The 21,748-nt window shown below is 47.5% G+C and overlaps 1 protein-coding gene across 5 annotated transcripts in view; it reads right to left on the bottom strand.

The window, feature by feature from the left end:
• The window catches only part of KIAA0232 (KIAA0232 ortholog), a 92,909-nt gene that overhangs the window by 6,044 nt on the left and 65,117 nt on the right, over nucleotides 1-21,748 (bottom strand). For 3 of the 5 annotated variants that reach the window (XM_060013021.1, XM_060013023.2, XM_060013022.1), the window contains 4 exons: nucleotides 17,383-17,449; nucleotides 15,940-16,021; nucleotides 10,605-13,890; nucleotides 4,342-4,450 (listed from right to left, as the gene is read on the bottom strand). In XM_060013021.1, the coding sequence (XP_059869004.1) occupies nucleotides 4,342-4,450; nucleotides 10,605-13,890; nucleotides 15,940-16,021; nucleotides 17,383-17,449 (3,544 nt within the window). Of the gene's footprint in view, nucleotides 1-4,341; nucleotides 4,451-4,470; nucleotides 5,429-8,304; nucleotides 13,891-15,939; nucleotides 16,022-17,382; nucleotides 17,450-21,748 lie in introns of those variants that run through there. The other 2 variants (XR_009519623.2, XM_060013025.2) reach the window with 2 other exon arrangements.

The raw sequence follows: 21,748 nt of genomic DNA, 5'->3' as shown, positions 1-21,748 counted from the left end.
CTGGGAAAACAGGATAAAAAGACCAGCAAGGTCCGAGCTCTCAAGCACGTACGTGGTGTGGAGGGGGACAGATGATGCACCACGCGTATGTTCACAGAACAAGTGAGCAAAGGAATTTCAGACAAGAGGGGGCGCAACGGAGATAACAAAGCAGGGCAACATCCTCTGTTCCTCCTCAGCTCAGCAGCAACTAAGCCACCCGTGGAACAGGGAGGAGGAAGGTGGCTAGCGCTTTGACTGGGTAAGCGGCTCTCGGAAGGGGACAGGACTGTAAGCTGGAACTGGAAGGAATCAGATAAATCATTTAGTCTAAAGCTTCTCAACCCTGCTTTCGCATTCAAAGCGCCTGGGGAGCTTTAAGAAAAGTCCGGAAGCCCGGCCCGCACCTGAGATTCTGACTGACTTGGTCTGGGTATGAGCACTTTCTGAGAAGCTCCCAGGTGAGTCTGAAGCACTCCCAGGGCTGATGCCCACCGGCCTTAACCTGCACTGGCCCCCCAGTCACCTTAACTCCACGGAAAGGGTGTCAGGATTCCACCCCGGCCGCCCGCAGCAGTCACCGCGAGGTGCCGGATGAGCTGCGCGCCACCCCACGCGTCACAGCAGCGGCAGGGCCAGCTCCACGACCATGGGCCCTCCTGCCATCACCGGGGGCGGGCAAGCCTGGGCCCTGCTTGGCCTCCCACAAAAGGCTGTACTCTCCGTGACCTTTGGTCCTGACAGCCTCAGGCCCTCAAACTTACTAGTGTAGGTTCACGAAAAAACCCAGGCTCTGGGATTAGACAGACGTCAGTTGACTGCTGATGATGCTACTTACTTGTGATGGAACTTGGAGCAACTTATCGAACCTCTTGGAGCCCCAGTTCTCTCATCTCTAAAACAGGATCATCATTTGCCCTCGCAGATTTCTGTGCAAGTTCAGAAATCACCTGTGCGAAGCCTCAAGTTCGGGCTGGCACACTCACTAACACCTTCCACAGCTGCTACTAACGAAAGCCCTGGGCTTGGGGCCGGCCCGCCGCAGGACAGCTGGGGAGGACGCCCTGCTCTCCCATGAGGCAGGGAACCCCTCACCCTCACACTCACCCTCACCCTTTCTGGGCCGTCACCTTTTTCTCAGCTCACCTACCAAGCTCTCATCATCTCCGCGCCCCACCGCGTTTGGTCACCACTCGTACGAGGTGGGGAAGGTAACCATTTCCTTGGCTCGGATATGCCCATAGACGAAGCGGATCCCCCCCACTATTACCTATACTGTTTCCCTGCAGGGCTCTCTCTTTAAAACTCAAATAACACAAACACTTTTCTAAGTGAGCTTTCCAAATGTTCTGAATCCGGTGTATGAGCTCTGGAGACGGACGCGTGGGACAGACTGTGGCACACAGCTGCGAGGCCCTTGTGGTCGGACTCCCTGCTGCCCACCTGACGTGCCCCTACCCCCGGCCCACGTGCCGGGCACACAGGGGCCACAGCGTGTGCAGTCCTGCTGCTGCCCCGGCTGGCGCTCCTGCCCGGACCGCGCCCCAGCCGCCAGGCGCTTGTGTCCTGACTCCCTCAGGTCCTGCTGAGAGGTGAGCTGATCAGGAGGGCAGGGACGACGCCTCTGCGTCCCCAGCCCCTAGAACAGTGCCTGGCATGAGGCAAGCATGCACGAAATATGTGCAGAGTGGGTGTGTGTGTGGGCACACAGCAGGGCGGGGGCTGGGCCTTCGTGCCGACGGGGCCCTCGCTGCCCCTGCTCCACGGCCACACTGCCTCCTCCTCCTTTGGGGCCGCCATCTCCTGACTCACAGGAGAAAGGGACAATCCTCCTTGCCCTCCTTCCCGGGGAGGCTGGAGCTCCCAGCTCAGACTCAGAGCTGCACAGGCTTCTCAGTAATCATCAGCGTGACGTCAGAAGTTTCTGGAGCAGGGACGAGCGTCGGCAGTCACGGCTGCTGAGTGGGTGAGAAGGCCACCTGCTTCCCGGCTAAGCTTCTGCTGAGTCTATGCCCCCACCCCACAGGCTGAAAGCACCACACTTCGTAACGGCACTATGAGGCAACCGTGCAAGGATTTAACTCACGGTCGTGAGTTCAAGGTCATTCAAAGGCCTGGTCACCACACTTATCCACTGAGAGTTTCCCTGCACGCCACTCCACAATATATAAAAAGCTGAATGGACTAACAACCACGTACAGCACCTACAAGGCACTGTATAGATAACCACGGACCTGGAGCTGACAGCTGAAGCGCATTCCTCAGAAAACGGGACAGAGGCTGCAGAGACAGCCCGCGACACAGAGATGGAGCCCCAACTCAGTGTGCTTGGAAGTCACCCCAAGCCGCCCCCCACCCTGGCCCTGCCTGCTCTGCCACCGCGTCCCTCCTTCCCTCTGGGTCCTTCCTGCGTGTGGGTGTCCTCTTGCTGCACTGTTCCAGGGTCCCCGGCCCTCGCCGCCTGCACTCCCATTAACTGCAGTTGGGACTCACTCAGCCAGTGCACTGGACTAGACTGAGGTCAAGGTCTGGTTTGCACTCCTATCACCCTGGTGTCTCCCGGGCACCAACTGCAGACAGCTGCTGTGGACAGCAAGCTTCTGGACCACAAGGAGACAGCCTGGACTCAAGCCTGAGCTGCATGGCTAGTGCCTGATTCTGGGCATTCAACTTGAGACTTAGCTTCTTCATCTGAAAACCAGGCTCTCACGGGGCTTGTATAAAAGACTGAAAGCACCTCGTAAGTCATGTAGAGCAACCCAAATACTAGCTAATGATGGAGGAACAGGCCTTTAATAAATGCTGTTAAATAAAAAAGATGCTGAAGGGCTTCCCTGGTGGTGCAGTGGTTGAGAGTCCGCCTGCTGATGCAGGGGACACGGGTTCGTGCCCCGGTCCGGGAGGATCCCACATGCCGCAGAGCGGCTGTGCCCGTGAGCCATGGCCGCTGAGCCTGCGCGTCCGGAGCCTGTGCTCCGCAACGGGAGAGGCCACAGCAGTGAGAGGCCCGCGTACCGCAAAAAAAAAAAAAAAAAGATGCTGAAAATAAAGACTCTGCTCTATGCTCCCCTTATGACCCTTTGGGAAGGAGGAAGGCAGGGCTGGGGAAGCCGTTTCTTGTGCCCACAGAACAGAGAGAAGCAAACAGTCCCAGCCTCCCCCGCAGTCGGCTGAGGCCAGGCTGCGAGGGCAGGCCAGTGCAGGCGTCCGGAGCCCCCAGCGTGTGCAAGGCCCCACGGGCAGTGAGGGACATCACTGTTCCAGGTTAACTACAAATGAGCTGGGGAGAGACACACACTCGAACATGCAAATACTAACAGGAGACTGACCTGCCCCCAGGGCTCTGACCGGAGAGACCACTGACGAAGTGCTGTAGCTGACAGCCCAGGGGACCACGGAGGTCTGCACAAGCTCAGAGTCTTGAGCTGACCACTCGGCTGCCTCCTTAGTTCTCACTTCTCCCAACATTTCAGATCGGGATCTTTTTATAGCTTCTGAGTATGTCCACCTGGGCGGCTCACAGACTAAAATCATCTTCACCAAATCTGCTACTGCTCCGACGTCCGGTCTCCCCTAACTCCCTCCTGCTGTTCACTACTCACAGAAAGTCACCCAGCAAACTCCGGCATCCTCCACAAAACCTCTCGATGCTGTTCTCTATGCCCCCCCCACCCCCCCGAGTGCCTCAATCCAGGCCTTTATCCTGTCACACCCAGATCACTGCAAGAGCCTAAGAACCCCAGCAGGGGCTCTGCAGTTTTTCAATCCCTTCCCCCCTCCATTCTGCTGCTAGAACTGTTTTAAAAACCACACCTGACGTGATACCCTCCAATGTGAACTCCTTTAAGTGGCCCTCTCCTCCTGCCTGTCCAACTCCGCCAAACTCAGCGCTCCCCCCGCCGCCCCCCGCCTCTCTCCAGCCTCAGCTACGACCCAGCTGGGCCCAGTGGGTCCCTGTCCCCGAGCCCGACTTGCCGCAGACCCTCGGCCTTTGCTCAGGCCACTCCTGTCACGGGGACTACCTCTCCCCAGCCCTCCCACCGGGGCCCCTCCTGCAGGCCCCCCAGAGCTGAGGACTCCCTGCTCCACCTCTCACGGGGGCTCCCCCTCTCACGGGGAGCAGGCACGGAGCCCGTCAGGGCTGGGGTGCCTCTCCGTAGCGTTTCCACGCCCCGCCCCTCCAGGCTGGGATAGGGGTTAAGGCAGGGTCCAGTCCTCATGCATCTCTGCGTCCCCAGTGCCTGACAAACGCTGGCCACACAGAATGTTTTTGGACTGATTTTTACAGCAAAAGAATTTACTGCTTTTAATGAATTAGACATCTGAGTGGATGAATCAATGACCTAACGCAGGTCTTCTTACCTTCACATTCTGAGGCAGGAAAAAGAGGAGAGTACAAGGCTTTTTCCCACCAGGTCTGTTTTTCTTGACTTCTATTCATTCCTTGTACATCAGTGTTCAATACAGGAAACTGTTTAGATCAAACCAAATATAGACAAAGTTCACAAACTTCCAAAATAAAGGGGAAAAAATTCAAGCGTTATTAACTATGGACTACAAACCCAGGATTTTTTAACTGGTGAGGTTCTTTTTGACTTTTTGTTTTTACTGTTCTAGACAAGGTGAATACAGAAAGCCAACGTGTTCATAGCATACAAAGGAAGTTTTTCTTAAAAACACTTATATTGCAAATGGAATAAAAAGTCTTTTCAAAAACCACAACAAAACTCTTACGAGGCAAAACCATAAGGAAACAGCCTCAAATAAGGCAAGTTTTTAGATTCTGGAAGTACAGAGATAACGGGGTGGCTAGTGTGAGGTGCTCGAGAGAACGTGAGGAGGACCCTCTTCTCCTTCACACACTCAGGCAGGAGGGAGTCAAAGAAGAAATGGGACAGAGGAAATTTTATAGGCAGAGTTACCAACCTAATGTCTTTATAACAATTAGCTGCTTCGATGAGAACCAGAAGGAAGTTGAGACTAAAACCAAGTAATAACACTGATACTAATTCAAATTCAACACAGGAAACAGACATCGAAATGAGAGGAGGGCAGGACTCCTGAGAGCAGGAATGACCCCGTACTCCGTGCACATCCACAGCCCTGGCAGAGGGGAAGGCGCTCACGCCCACCCCTCGCTGGTGGAGCTCTCAAGTCCCAGCTGGACGTGCCCACCTGTCTGGGCAGCAAGGACTAGATGCAGTGTGGCTGTCACGCATGATCGAGGAGTGTCCTCGTGAGCGGTCGTCAGAAGACGTGGCCAGGGGCAGCCACCCCGGGGACATCCTGGTATTGCTGGGGTCTTCCACGCTGCTGCCTCACTGTGCCTGACAACAGGCCCTGCCAGGCTCAGTAAGGCCTGCTTTCGGCATCTCTGTAACTCCCATCACCCATCCCAGTCTCAGGAAGTGTCTGCTCGATGCATACGACCTGTACACACTGCATACACCTGTGTTTCAGGAGACATTTCATTACATGTTCAAGTTCAAAACCTGAACTGTCTTACAACCCATGATCTTCAGTTCTCTAACAGGATTTTGTTACTCTCCTAAACAAAGTAAATTATTTTACTTTATCAAGAACTTTTTGATTCAGTAATGTGTGATTTTTATTACTTACTAAACGGGAAATGTATTTCAGATTCTGATTTTCATGTAACTTTTCAGAAATACCCCTCAATTAGAAACTGAAGAATTGTGCTGTCTACCCAGAGTGGTCAGTTAACCTTCACCATTTTCTCCTGCAGTATATTCTAACAATAAAAATTTGTAAACCTATTAGATAAACAGATAGCAAGGGCAACAGCGACAACAAGGCCAGGGTTAACGCAAATGAAGCCAGCAACATGCCAGGTCTGTAGTTAATTCAAGGTTGACTCCTGCGTCTGGCACATAACTCACAGCACTATGAGGCCCTTCTGGAAAGGCTCCGCCTTCTCTCCAAGGTATACCTATCTGCGAACAGATTACTTGGTGCTATCCAGGAGGAGCAAGGATGGCTCCCTGGACAGAAGTCTCCCGGTCGTCCCCAAGGCACTATCGAAGAGAGATGGATTTGAAGGTAACAAGTTCCTATTTGAGAAGGGAAGTGTGTGGGGCAGGCTGAGGAAGGATCAGTGTTTTATTCATGTGAGTGCTGTCAGACTGCTTATCTTTAATCCTTTCTTGAGATTGTGCAAGTGAGGTAAAGAGTAAGAAAGGGGGAGAATTCACCGGGACAGACAGGATGCGGTGGGAGAAAGCAGGCTGGAGGGACCGAGGTGTAGCCGGGGGGCTGGGCCAGCATGAACAGCAGGTGAGACACAGGCAGGACCAGACGTGTGTGAGCACGAGGCAGCAAGCGCACCTTACTGATCTTCACACCTCCAGGAACAGGGCCTGGCACAAAGCAGATACTCCAGGTCTGCTGGCCTCAAGAAAAGGCTCCCCCTGGTCAAAGTCCCTGATTATCTAGCACACCACTTTCTCTCTCCCTCCCCTGCTGAAATCACTGTTAGACCATGCCGACTCTGGCATAGTTTTAGGATTTTTTTCTGCATCCTCCATTTGAATGTCAATTCCAACAGCAAGGACTTATTTTTCCTGTTTTCTGTTACACCGAATACACATTATGACATCTTTCCACTTAGCTATTTCCAATTTTTAGGCTGCAAAAGATAACCAGGCTTTGCTTAAATAATGTCTGTTTAATGCATTAATTCAACTTCTGACTTGGTTGAGAATGAAAAGCATGAAGAAAGAATGGAAGAAGTGGAAAACGGACCAGAACACAAGCTTGGGCGATCCAGGAGCACCTCTGCCTTAGCAGCGCTCTCCCGCTCCCTCCGGGTAGCTTCTTGGCTCACGTGCCACCTGGGAGCCCTTCTTCAGTGGTACCTTGGCAAGGAAGCCTGCCCTTACTCCGCATTTATCATGGCAAACCCCTCCAAGCACTCCCATCCCACCACGTCCCTTATCCGGCTCTTCTCTTCCACAGCATTGGGATTCTAACATACTGTGTAACTTCATATTGTTGATTGAATATACCTCCACAAACGCAGGGGTCTTTGTCTATTCCTTTATTAAACCTAGCACCTAGAATAGCGCCCAGACATAGTAGGCTCTTAATAAATATTTAATGTATGAATGAAACAGTAAAAAAAAAATTAAAAAAAGAGAGAAGAACATGAACTTAATCCAGAAAGGCTTATCAGAAACGTCTTTAGCCACAGACGTAATACTCAGAAATTCTTTAGAAGGTGAAAGTTAGGTAAAGGCTCACTGCTTTAAATGCTCACTAGACAGTCCTAGTTCTGGTGAAGAGAAAGGTGAGTTCTGTTCTGGGAACAGAGCACTGAACAGTGCCCTCTGACACAGTCAGCTCTCAGTTATTTGCCTCACAAAAGGAAAAGAAAGCCTCCTATAATAAGCCTTGTTCTTTGGAAAAGGAGAGAGAAAATGTAAATGAAGAGATACCCTGTGCAACAGAGACCAGTAAGGGACACTGCTGTCCTAAGTTTTCCTTTACTGACAGGAAGTGCCCCATTCTGGAAGGAACTTGGGCTCTGCCCTTACACTGGGGTCTGGGGCAGGCATCCCACCCTCTGGGCCTACGCGCCCGTAGCCGCCACGGGGGGGATAAGCCCATGGCGGCAAGTCACTACAGGCATTCAGTAGGGTAGTGGTGGCACAGCAGTGGGCACAGAGCCAGCACAGCGGGGCTGGGACCGAGCACCCTCCCCTCAACAGAGCGTTCCAACTCCCCTGGCACACTCCTCGCGGGAGGCCTCCTCTGCTGGACTGGACTATGGTTTCCCCGAGACAGGGCGGGGCCTTCTACTGCTTCTCTGCGCCTTAAAGCGCACGACATGGAGGCAGCAATCAAGCAGATGACACAGAGAACACTCTTGCACAAACTCACGCACAAATAACGGACGCCTGGCGCACTGCTCCTCGGCTTTTAGCTCCTACTTCAGCAGCCACGACCTAAACGTTGGCAGCTCCCCTGCACACGTGAGAAATTTCAAGCCCCTCTACCTTCGTGCGCGCTGTTGCTTCTGCCTAGAGCGTCGTGCCTCCTCCTTTCTGCCCTGGATGCTCAGGTACGTGCAAAAGCCCTCCTCAACTCTCACGGGCTGGGTCGGTTCTCCTCTGCGATCCCACGGCACCCTATGCTCACCCTCCCCAAGCCACCCACCATGTTACCCAAACAGCCTAAAAGATAAGGAGCTGGCTAGGAAATTTTGGTACATCCATACAATGGAATAATATGCAGAAAATAAAAAAGAAGGGTGATTATAATAAAGTCATTTCAGTTAAAAAAAAAAAAAAGTAGGAGGAAACATACGTGAACAGGTATTTGCTCTCCAAGCACACAGTATCCTCGGAGGATACACACCGGGACCCACACTCATGGCTGCTGCTGGGGAGGGACCTGTGCACTGTGTACATACCCTCCTGTAACTCCTGAATTTGAACCACAGGAGTGAATTACCTAGGTCAAGGAAAAGAAGTGATCTGTTTGCCAACTGGTCTTCAGTACTAGACTGAACTCTCCCTCTCCCAGGGCAAGGTCAGTGTCTTGTTCATCCAGGTCACTTACCTTAGTGATGGGCACAGAACGTGTAAATGTTTAATAAATGTTTGCTGAACTGAACTCCACTAAATTTTTGAAAAGGATCATAATTCATGTTGCTGGGTACAATTCTATTAGAAATCCTACCTTCTAGACCACTTGCACTGAAACAGATTGGCAGCTAGTGACTTAAAACAGAGCTTGGCCCTCTGTAAAGACTGCCCTCACTCAGGAAAGGAGGGGAAGACGACCCTGGCAGGAGCTCCCCAAGACCGACAGGTAGTGTGAGAGAGTGAAAAGGCACAGATTCTGGCCCCAGCCTGTCCTTTCAGGCCACCCTCAACCTTTCTGTACCTCAGATGAATCTCTGAAGTTAGCTCCAACCTGGCTCTGAACTGTAAGCGATTCTGCTGAGAGAGCAGCGCTGTGAGGACCGAGGACAGCTAGGATATCGGACAACCTCAGTGTCCTCTGAGGACTTTACTGGCAGCTAAGACCTTTCAAGACAACCCAGAATTCTGGTAACACATAAGTACGTCAACGTACTAGAAAGCTAAGGAACATGGTAATGGTATGATGCAGAATCTCACTCCTTTCCTCTTTTTCTTTCTTCCCAATGTGGAACCAGGTGAAATACAAAGTACATACAGGAATTTTTAAGGAAGAAAAGTGGGGCAATAAACAAACAGATAAGACCTAACAACATTATTTTTTGTTGTTGTTCTGAGCAGTTCAGACTTCAGCGTTTCAGTGGGGTTCAACTCATGTCTAAACATCCCCAGGCCAGCTCATGGGAGCACTGACTCTCGAGTTGCCTGTGGGGCTTCCGACCATCACATGCACTCAGGGCCACACGTCAGCACCTAGCTGACAAATGAGTAAGGCATGAACTGTATCCATAAGGCGCTTATAATCTAATGAGGAAAGTACATCGATGACTCATGAAAAAGGGCAAATGCAATTAAAAGAAGAGGCATAGAGCACATGAAAATTAAAAGAAGGGAGAAATGATTTCTGATGCAGGTGGGGATGCAGCAGGGGAGAGAAGAGGAATGAGGGATGCGTCAGTGGGAGACGTGGGAGCCTGAGGGAGCCTCATGGTACCAGTGGGACTGAGCCATGTGAAGGGGGGTCGGAGTGTGCGGGGGTGGGGACAGATGGGAGGAAGGGCGACACAGCTGCTCTCCAGCCACAGGTGGCCTGACTTCTAAACACCTCCAACTGTCTTCTTAAAAGCTGCGCCTGGAAAAAGGCCAGGCACTGCTATATCAAATAATGGCTGCAAATGGGCAGAGCACTGTGCTTTTTCTGTGAAACAGGTTATTGCCTTAAGTGTTATCTCTTGTACACTCACTCAGTTTAACCTCGAATCACTTCTTAGGAACAGTCAAATGGTACAATGACTCCCATTAACAAAGCTATTACTATTAACCTCATCTGATAGGCTGACCCGTATCATTCATGTAACCTCGGGAATAGGTACTTTGTATAAAGCAAAGTCCACCTGTACGGGTTTTGTAGAAGCTATTTTGTTGCATTTGGATTGTGGCTTAATTTTTACATGTTCCACGACAAATTTTAGAGAATTCTGTAGAGATGTAATTTATTTTACATGTAAAACATAAGTTTCAATAAGCTAATCAGTGTTTCAGAGACAATTAGACAGGCTTCCTATGTAAAGAAACCCTCTGCTGCCACTTCTGAAGAGCAAAGGACTGTCTGAAGAGTAAATAGCGACTTCTGGATTCATCAATTTTTGAAAGCTGGAGCACTTATATGCCAGGCTTTGCTTTAAGCATAGTACGTGCACCTTAAGACAACACGGAAACATCTCATATCCTGATTTATTTAAAAATGTCTTTGCAGAAAATGTCTACTGTCCAGTTCAAATTTATGAATATCAAATCCACGTTAAGTCCTTCTGTAAAAATCCTCAGAATGCTAAGTTTTAAGACATTTAAACTAAATTCCCAATAATTTAACCCTATCTTTCACTGTCTGAAATGACTGTTCTTTAGAATTAAAGTCTGATCAAATGCTTTTACCAAATACCAATACACACTGACACATACCTCTTCCAGCTGTCCTGAAGAAACTGGATTATCTTCGTAAGCAGGGAACTGACAACCTGCTTTGCAACTGCAAAAATTATTAATTTCTTCTTCACATTGTGCCATTATTTTACAATTTGCTTCTGAGCTTTCTAAATCGATTTCCAGAGACTCATTCAGGCTACATTCCAAACACTGATTCTGCTTTCCTACTGGCAGAATCCCAGCTGATTCCTCCTGGGAATCAAGTGATGTTTGAGCACTCTTTTCCATTCCAGATTTTTTTAACCTGGGAAGGAATTTTCCAGACTCAAGCTCTGATTTTCCATAGTAATGGCCTTCCTTCTCTGCATCTTCTTCCAGTGGTTTGAGATCTGCCTGTGGATCTTCAAATGCATCGACTTGAGAAGGAATGGGGATGTTTGCTTCATCTTTTTCAGATTCAAATTCTGACTCGCTTCCTCCTCCTGGGGACAGTTCAGATGCAGAAATTGGGCGAAAGTGAGTCCTAGGAGAGATCCGAATAGCCCTGTATTGTGTTCTGTCAACGCCGCATATCCTGGGGTGGAGAACTTCACTGTCTGAATCAGAGCAGAGGATTGATTTCGGTTTAAAACTAGGACTGAAAGATGCAATCCCTTCGGGTTCAAACGAACATTCTACATGAAGAACTTGTGAAAATGGATTGCTTAAGTCAAAGGAAGAGAATGAATATTCAAGTCCAGGATCTTCAACTTGAAAGTTACCACAAGCTCCTAATAAGTCTTCATGGAAGATAAAAGAAAACCCCTTATTCAATCCGTTTTCCCCACTCTTCGGCTGGTCATTCTGTTCAAATGACACGAAGGGTTTCCATAACTGCCTGTGACCAGGAGCAAAACTGTTTCCTGGGGTCATAAAGACATCTGTACCAGCTATTGTCACCACGTCGGAAGCTGCACACTGTAACAAACTTCCTTTTGTGTGACTGGGTGGTACTACTGCCCATTCCCCATCGCTATTAAAGGTTTTGAGCTCTCCATAAACTCCTCCAAGAATGAACGAGTTCTCTTTATCTTGGGCCACATCCCAAGGTTTAGAGGGGGTAGTATAGTCACCACCATCCACCTTTGATAGCTCACCGGAAACAAAAGCTCTTTTCTCTGGGTTCTCCTTCTGTCCCTCCCACAGATGATATTCTGATCTCTGCACAGCCTTGTTAGGCTCCTGGAGGGGCTCCATTTTAGCTTCAGCATCCAAACAGCAGCAGTAGTTATTTACATCTGTCGAAAACAACTCATCCTCGATCCTTTCTACTTCTACCACAGCTACAGAATTGCTATCTGCCATCTTTGTCCAAATGTTTTTAATAACCCCTGAGCTGTAGCCATCTCCACGTGGGCTGCTTTCACTACATACCTGTGTAGTCTCAAAGCTTTTGTTTTCCGTTTTTTGTTCTAGCTGAATACCACAGACAGATTCTAGCTTGGATTTTTTTTGGAAAACTAATGTCGGAATTTCTCCTAAAGTTCTACTGTTCTGCTGGCAAGTTTCATCTTGCAAAAAATCTAGAAGTTCTTCATCTACATAATTTGACGAGACTCTAGGAACTACATAATTCATATCGTCTGCGTTAAACTGTGTGGATTCTTCAAACTGAATGTTTAATGTCTCATTGTCTGAACGTGTTTCTTCTGAATGGGACCATGGACTACAAGTTCTTGTTGAAAGATTAGAACAGTGTTCATTTTCTTCAAAGGCACTATTTTTGGTCCATATTAGTAATCTAGACTGTGTTTTTCCAAGCACATTAGCACTAGAATCTGTATTTTCATTTCCCAAGTTGAGTGTTTCAAAAGAAAATGGTAAAACAGAATTACTGCATTGCACTTCAAACACTGAAAAACAAGAGTTTATACCAGATCCTTCATTAATATCTGAGAAGAGCTCTTGATTGCCAGCAAGCAAATGCGGATTGAGCACTGTGCTGTCTAAGATCGGGGAGAGTCTAATTGGAGAATCTCCTCCAAAACTCTCCCCGTCGGCATCGCCAGAGCTGGATGAACAGCACTCCCAGAACTGAGCCAGACTGCCAAGGTCTTGCAGGAATAAGCCCTCAGCACCCACAGAGCTGGTAGAATCTGTCCATATTGCACGTTCCCCTTGCAACTCCATTCCATCTAACACTATGCAACATTCTGCCTCAAAATCTGTCTTCTCTTTGCTTTTCTGTCGAATCATATTCAGAATCCGACTTTCTCCTTGCGTTGTTTCTGAGGCACCAGGATCCAACATGGATTGGTCAATGTCCACTTCATAGAAGTGTGTTAATTCTGATAGATGAATGTCATCCAAGTATCTGCTGTCCTCCGGTAGAGGACAGAATGAGGTCCCCGTGAGGTCAATATCCTCATTTATAACTGCAGGCATTTCTACAAAATGACCATCAATGAAAGTACCTGCTGCGAGGTATGTTTTATGAATATTATTGTTGCTGATACGAAGACCATGCACTGATTCAGACAATTCTTCTACTGCTTCTGAGGTCAGATCACTTGTATCTTGCCTGTTTCGGTATGTGGTCTCTAGTTTACTTTTCCTGCTCAAAGGAACAAAATACTCAGCAATCGGTTCGGTGTACCACAGCGGCTCCTCTTTGTACTCTCTGTCGGCTCTGCTCTCCAGGTACAGGTCTCTCCCTTCGGTGCTGCCGGCGTCTTTCCTGCCCATCTCCTTCAGCGGCCTTTTAGCCCGCTTGCACAGCTGTTTGGTGGAGCCGCCGCTGCTGCTGCTGCTGCTTCCGGCATGCACGCTTCTTTCCGCCTTTTCGCCATGCTTCAGTGAAAGCCTGCTCTGCCCATTCCGCCCTTTTCTGCTTCGGATTTCTCGTGTCTTGTGTCTCACTTTCACACACTTCGTGGATGCTTTTAATTCTCCCTGATTACCACTTGAGCTCGAGCCTCCTTCGCTGGAGCCGGAAGACCAGGAGCGAGGGCGCATCTTTCCTTCAGGCTTATGTCGGATTTGCTTTTTGTACAAAGCAGGCTTCTCCTCACCTGTGCCACTCCTAAATTTGTTCTCCTTCTCATTTTGACTCTTGCTCTGGGTTTTCTCGTGCACAGTGGTGGGCATGTCGCTGCTTCTCTCCTTGATGAGCTCACCTTCGCTGTTGCAGTCCTTCGGGGAGGACGTGTCTGTGCTAGCTGGTGGGGCTGTGGACGATGAAGAAGAGCTAGGGTAAGAACAGACTGTAGACTTGTTCCACACAGTCAGGATTTCTTGCAGGCAAACTGGTTTCTCAGAAAGTGGTGGAAATGCTTCATAGTACCTGAAAAACAAGTAGAGAGTTCAAAAGTGGGCGCTCAGACGTATCAGATGTAGTAAAAACATCACCGATCAGAGAAACGGGATATTTCATTTCAATAGAGTCAGTGTTTACGTCACCCATGAATTAGTAACTTCTTAAAAATTAGTAATACCGTAAAATATACTTTATACTTAGTTCTATGGATCAAGCACCCTTACATTCAGCAGTGAGATAAGCACTATAGGAATATTTAGAAAATACGTTAAGATGACTCTGATCTTTAAAATTTGGATTTTCATAAGTCACTAGTTACAAATTAATACAGTGGAAAGAATGTAATATTTTGATACGAAATATCTGAATTTGAATCTCAGCTCAGTCATTTACTATGCTTGTGACTTTAAGCTAATCATGTAATGTCTTGGTCCATTTCCTCACCTGTAAGATAGTGATACTATGACTTACCTCACAAGGCTGTTATGAGCACTGGAAACAAATGTAGGTGAAAAGCTGGATAGCAAAGCAGTCGAGGGCATGAGCTCTGAAGCCACACTCCCTGAGTTTGAATCCTCACTCTGCTATTGCCTAGCTATGTGACCTTAGGCACGGTCCTTAACCTCTCTGTGGCCTAGAAAACGGGGTAATTATAGTATCTATCTCACAGAGTTGTGAGGAGTAAAGGAATTAACATGCGAGATGAGTCAGTGACTGTTATTATCGAATCTTTTCTCAGGAGGCAAGTGCAATGCCCAGCATTAAGCAGACCCTCAGAAATGGCAGGTTTCTTGGAATTCAAGTGTTCAGAAAAGGGGATGCTGGTGAGGCCTAGAACAATCAGACAAAGCGGACCACAGCTGAGCCTTGATGTTCCAGCTACGCAGCGGTCTGGCGAGTACTGTGAGGCACGGGAACCTGTGTGAGGACACAAAGATGCTGTGCCTCGTCAGACCAGCAACCACTGGAAACACACGGCAGGAAAACCAGGGAGGCTGGCTTCAGAGGGCTTCAACAGGAAAGAAGCGTTTTCAGTTTGCTAGGAAACTGGTAGCCACTGAAGATTTCAGAGCAAGACAGACTGACAAAGGAAGACTCCAGAGTCAGGATGGCTACCAAAGTGGGGGTCATTCTAGAGGCAAGTCAAGCTCACACATGAAGTGATAAAAGGCCAGGTGTTCAAAGGGCCTATACTTGACTCTCCTTTTCAGTCTAGACCAGAGCTGTCCAATAGAAATATATTATGAGCTTCTTAAGTACTTTTTAATGTTCTAGGAATCCCATTAAATGGGAAAGAAGAAAGTGAAATTAATTTCAATAATATATTTTACTTAACCAAATATATCCACATTATCATTTCACATGTAATCAACAGAAAAAACTATTAATATAGTGTTTTACATTCTTTTTAAATGAAGTCTTTGAACGCTGATGGGTATGACACACACGGCACCTCTTAGCCTGAAACAGCCACATCGCAAACGGCCAAGAGGCCGCACATGGCTACGGCTACCGTGCTGGACAGCACAGCAACACAACCAAGTACTCTTTTTCCCTTAAGATTTAGAAGTTGAGAAGATTCAAATAAAATGTATAATAAGGAAGTCTCCTTACAATGCTGTCAATTTAAATATGAACCATCTACAAACAAAGACAGAAAAGCATCTTTAGGAAACAAGTCGGACAAGGTCAATGACTTGCCCAGTTCCTTCTGTAATCAGCAAGGGGAACTTGGCTTCCTTGTGTATAAAACAAGGACAAGCCTAATTGCTTACAGCTGTCTCAAAGGACTGGTGTGAATTTCAAAAGTGGTATATGAATGGACCATAAATGGCCTTGTTTGTGTCATTCCGTGAATTTCACAAATATTGATTCAATATGCGTGAAAAAGATAAGACCTTCTTATTCACCTTTGAATTCTCAGCGTCAAGCACACAGTAAGTGCTCAATAAATTCCTGAATTATAAAATATCAAACTAAATAGCATATGACAAACAAAAAACTGTAAACCATGTAGCAGTCATTTGTCTGATTTTAACAAACACATGCTTTATTACTGAATACAATCTTACATACATTTCCACTTGATCCTTTGCTGTAGGGGATAATTCTGCCTCTGGAGAGGGAGACCCCTCTAACTTTTTGTGAATCTTCTCTTCTGTTATGAAACAAAAATTCAGAAAGATTTGTCTTATATTTAGTTAATAAATGCTCCTGTCTTTTTCTTAAGTAAATTTAATCAGAAATTACATAGGCTTTTGTGGCTTTAAAAGAACTCTACACCAGTTTATCTTTTTAATAAAAATCTATTTCTTAAGTGTGCCAGAGGGAACTCTGGCTAAACCACATTAACTTTGGGCTGAGAACGGAGAGAGGTTCACCTCATCACTGACAGAGGCTCTAGAGGCACTTAATTAAGAGAATGAAATTCCCTGTGTACTTATTAATTACACCAGAAGGAGAGAACACCTGTTTAGATTCCAAAAATATTTTCTCACAAAATTCTGCACTCACCGACTTTATACTGCCTCATCTTGACTAACACTAATCTGTAAAGAAAGTTATTACAATTAGCTCTCTGTTACTTAACATCTAGGTGAGGGCTATGTTTCAACTAAAATAGAAGCAGAGGGCTATACTCTTAGCTTAGCTCATGATACTGCCCTCAGATTAGAAACAAATAAATTGTGCCCTTATTAAAAAGAAGGCTCGGGCTTCCCTGGTGGTGTGGTGGTTGAGAGTCCACCTGCTGATGCAGGGGACGCAGGTTCGTGCCCGGGTCCGGGAAGATCCCACATGCCGCGGAGCGGCTGGGCCCATGAGCCACTGCCACTGAGCCTGTGCATCCGGAGCCTGTGCTCCGCAGCGGGAGAAGCCGCAACAGCGAGAGGCCCGCGTACCGCAAAAAAAAAAAAAAGAAGGCTCAAGGCTTGGTGGGCAGCACAATGACCATGAGGAGGACATGTAAAATAAAGATCCTTCACTTTAATAGGTCACTCTTACTCTACGGGCTTGCAGGAAAGTTGAGAAAAGCAGCTGTGAGGGTTCACGCATCAAAATGACTCAATGAGCTTGTCAAGCCTGCCTTTCCAATAACTTCAAGAGTAAAGGCAAAAGCTCCTTCCAAACCTAAAATAATTAGCTGACACCTTTGCAGGCCCTGAAGTCAACAGGCAAATATTAACTTGGGGGGTGGGGGGGAGGAGAAGGATGGGAAAGGTAAGAGATTATTGCTCCAGATCCCTGAGCTTCGGTTTGAAGACAAACACAATGAAACGTCTCCTTTCCATGAGGGCACTTGTGGATTAAGTCATCCCTTTGAGGGCAGGGATCTATCGACCAGTGATGGCTGTGGAATGACCCAGAAGCCACTCACAGCTAAAGACAGAGCGTGACACTGGCCTGGTGACACACTGAATACAAAGACTTTGCTCCTGTTGCCTCTTCTTTCTGATCAATTCCAAGATCTGGTGGCTCTACCCACTGTGCGGGGATGGCCCTTGGAGGCGGCACCCTCACCTTGCTGGCTCTGCAGGTCCTTCAGCCTGGAGCAGAGCTCCTCCACTAAAGTCTCGATACCAGAGCTCTGCGTGGAAACAGAAAAGCACATAGTTTACTGCCAGGTATGTAAGAGTCAGGTATTTGTACACTTTTGTCTTAATATAAAAGCTTTACAAATCTTCCATGTTTCAAAAGAAACACATTATGAATATTTAAATGAAGAGTTTAAAAACTATAGGTTTCTAGATTCAATTTAGTATACGTATTTTACTAACAAAGTATATTCACCGGCACTTACTGATAAAATGTGAAAATACTAATGTACCTTCCAGAGTAGCTTCTGTCTTCCCAGGGATACAGCATCTTGCTCACGGGGGAGCCTAAGGACCTAAATGCCCATCTTACGGTTAAAAGTCAGTCGCTATCAAAACCATTATTCAATATCTGTACAAGCGAGGGCTTGTACGAGACTCAGTACAAATTAAAATCACAAAAATCTCCTCGTGGTCCTCTAGGAGTACATGGTCTAAAGAAAACAGGTGACTTTTTCTTTTTTTTCTCTTAAAGTGAACACTCATGACTGGAACAAACAGAGCAGGTGGAAAACATATGTCATTACTGCAAGCGAATGTGAAAGCTTTACTTTAAGGGCCATGAATAGGGTATTAGCCTCTGTACAGAACTGGGGTAAAATTTAAGGAGAGTGCGTGGAAGAGTCTGAAATTGGGAGGAAAAGAATAAGAGCCAAACTCTAAAGAAAAATGAATGATGGAAACAGGCATAAGCAAATCTTTTACTATGGAGACTTTTAAACTTTTAAAATTCTCTATTTCTCACAGGAGGAAAGAAAAATCTTTTACAAGGTACAAAAAAAGTGAACGCATTTCCTAGGAACTTTTTGTTTATTCAGTGGCTGAAAGCCCTACTTAAATTGGAATCGAGTCTCTCTAGGTGGTCACAACCCGAACAGGCACAGGACTCTGCCTCCTGTCGTCCTCACAGGGCCTTGAGGGGCTAAAAATAGACGCTACCCCATTCACCTCACACAAAATGACTCAGCAAAGTATTACAGATATCCTCAACAAGAAACCGCAGTTACACAGTTTGAGCAGCAAGAAAGATTACAATGAAAACAGCTAATTGTAAACATTGATAGTTACAGTCTATCCACATCATATCACAGCTTTTTACAGGAGACAGGACAAAAGAAGAAAGGGAAATGGGCCAGAGGAGAGCTGTCCTTTCCTTAAAAATTCCTAAAAACCATGGCAGATATTAGTCATAAGCACAACTCTGACTACACAATTCCATCGGAAAGATTCTGCTTACCATAATGTTAAAGGTGTGATGAGTATGGCCGTTTTATTCCACTTCCTCCAGACCATGAACCTAACACCACTGTCAGCTGACTCGCGGCTGCACGCTGGTCTGTACAGCAAGCCTGTGTCACTGTGTTTCTAAAGCCGGTGCCAGTCTCCAGGGCAGAACACCAAGCCCTAGGGGTTGCTTATACGACTCCGCTCGATCCTCTGCAACGGCGGGCCACCTACTATTCTCCATAGAGTGCTCATTACAACAGTCACCAGATGTTACTTTTTACGCTTTGTCTTGGAAAGCACTTGCAAGCAACTGTAAAATTTAGCTGTTCTGGATAGTAATGCAGCTTAGAAGTATATACATTTGCTCTCATATATAAATGGATAATAGACAACACGCTTAGTCCTCGACCCTGTACACAAGAGCAAGCTCTACCGACCCCGATTCTGTCTTCCTTGATTCCTGAAGCATCATAATTGTATTTTTTCAAAAAAATCATTAGACCACTGGGTTATCATGATAGCAAACTGAGCAACAAGAAGGGGTGTCAGAAGCAGCACCGGACCCTGTCGTCTCCTGGCAGGCATTCTGAGGTGTCGACTTGGCGCTGTTAATGAGAAACTATGTCCATTTTCCCAACTATGATATTAAATACTAGATAATTTTGTTAATCATATTTTAACAGTATACCATATCCGCGAGGGCATTCAAGAATACTGAGAGCCTGCAGTACATTATACTCATACCTTAGTGACAGCTCTAAGGGGAAACAATGCCGTAGGTGAAAAAACACTAACATTCTACCACGTAACTCATGAACTGCTTTTCCCAGCTGTAAGATGGCTGATACCCACTTACCTCCCAGTACCAAACCAACATGAGAAACTGCTCTGCAAACCACAGGACCACTCTAAAATTCAAGTTATGGTATCCAAATCTGAACACCGGGGGGCGCACACACAGAGCCGGGCACTTTTCAGGAGATGTTCAATAAGTGGTCTTCCAGACGCATGACCATTCACTCGTGTACTTCTCTCTCTCTCACACACTCACTCACTCACTCTCAGCAAATGGTCAGGGCCCCCGACGGCCAGGTAGGACACGGGGAGAGATGAGCTCCCTACCCTCAGGGAGTCTACCCTCGAATAACTGTTACTTCTCACAGCTGGGAGATGGCCGGGGGCAATGTATCTGGGCCTGCATTCCTGCCTTGCCCATACTCACTGGGCAGTAGGGTGCAGCGCCACTCCTGGTCTCTGAACACCTCCCTCTCAAGATTCCCGAGGGTAAACTAAGGTGATGTGCGTGTGAGGCACCCCTCAGAGTGCCTGTCACATGGGTCACCTAAATACTGGTGCCCCTCTAGACTGTTGATTCGTTTCTCACTTCCCAGAGTCTCAGTTTTGGATTCACTGCTTTTTAAAATGCCTTGAGTGTTTGCTCTGATTTGAGTTTGAGGGTGGAGGAGTAGGAAAGGTAACTAACCTGACCCAGACACTGCAGAGTCCCCTGGATTCTGGGGACTCCACGGTGCTGGCACTGCTGCCTTCCGTCTCCTAGGCTACAGGGTGGAGCCACTTCCGTGATGATGCAGCCCAGGTCAAACACTGCAGCTACTGTCCCACTGCTTCTGGGAAAGATTTTTATTTGTTCCCTGATAAGTTTCTATCACTTCCCATACCACAGCGTTTCCAATGCTTCTCCCCCCTCTGCGCTTCCCATCCTTCTCAACTACTGAACTTAATCATCAGCATCAAGGAAACAAAGGCAATCTGACGTATTCTGCCTCATTCTCTCTCCTCTCCGTAGTCAAAGGCTTCTGTAGCTATGTTAATCATCTCAAAGGTTAATCTTTTATGGAGAACCCTTTGGGACTGGATATTGCCTAAATGCGTGACAGGCAGTTCCACACCAACCCTGTGATCATTAACCAATGTGGTTCTCCGGGGCACTCAAGCGGTCCATGCCGCTGGGAGTCAAAAAGACGTGGGTTTGAACTTCACCTCAGGGTTAGCCACATGGCCGCCCTTAAGCCAGTCACCTAGCAAAGCCTTACTTTTCACAGCTGGAAAATGGGAGCATACCAATGACACTTCCAAACAGCTGGGTTTTGAACTCCTTGTATCGGTCCCCTAATTTCTTTTTTCTTTCCTATTTGCCATTTCTTCGTTTTTTGCTTTTACTTCCTGGCAGATTTCCTCAGCTATACCTTCCAACCCTTCTGTTGAGTTCTTTCATTCCCATTATCATGTTTAGAATTTTCAAGAGATCATCTTGTCCCTTGGATTGTTTCTTCTTTGCAGCAACCTTTTCCTCAGAGAGAAATTCCCCAATCTTCAGAGTTCTAGCAGACAGGGAGAAGAAAGGGGTGGGGATTCAACAGCTTGCCAACTTTCATTTCGCCCCGTTTTCATTATGGTATCTCATGCTCTCCCCCAGAGGTGCCTGGTGTCCTAAGCCTGTCTGGCTTCCGTCTGTCACGAAAGTACCTGTCAGGATGGGGAAAGCCTGGTAACCTCAGTGAGCCACGACTCCTGGCACTCAACCCTAGTATAGGTCCCTCCCCCAAATGTGCTAGGATTCCTCAGTGAGACACTAGCAAGTGTGATGCATGCCCTCTCAGAATGCTAACTCCCGGGCTCCATCTGCCGTAGACAGAAGCCTAAGCTAGCCACGCGGAGAAGGTCACAGCTCCTAGCTATCCCTCCTGAGGTGCCAGACAAGCTAAGAGAGCAATCTTGGATGTTCCGGTCCCAGCTGCCAATGACTGCAACGGTATGAGACCGCAGACAAGACCAGCGGGGGCCTCCCTGGTGGCGCAGTGGTTAAGAATCTGCCTGCCAATGCAGGGGACACGGGTTCAACCCCTGGCCCGGGAAGACCCCACATGCCGCGGAGCAGCTAAGCCCGTGCACCACAACTACTGAGCCTGCACCACTACTGAAGCCCACGTGCCTAGAGCCTGTGCTCTGCAACAAGAGAAGCCATGACAATGAGAAGCCCGTGCACTGCAACGAAGAGGGGCCCCCGCTCGCTGCAGCTAGAGAAAGCCCGCGCACAGCAACGA

Source organism: Delphinus delphis, chromosome 5, assembly GCF_949987515.2.
Source record: "Delphinus delphis chromosome 5, mDelDel1.2, whole genome shotgun sequence".
Taxonomy (NCBI): domain Eukaryota; kingdom Metazoa; phylum Chordata; class Mammalia; order Artiodactyla; family Delphinidae; genus Delphinus; species Delphinus delphis.
The sequence above is the reverse complement of the archived record's forward strand: the minus strand, read 5'-3'. Positions and strand labels throughout refer to the sequence as shown.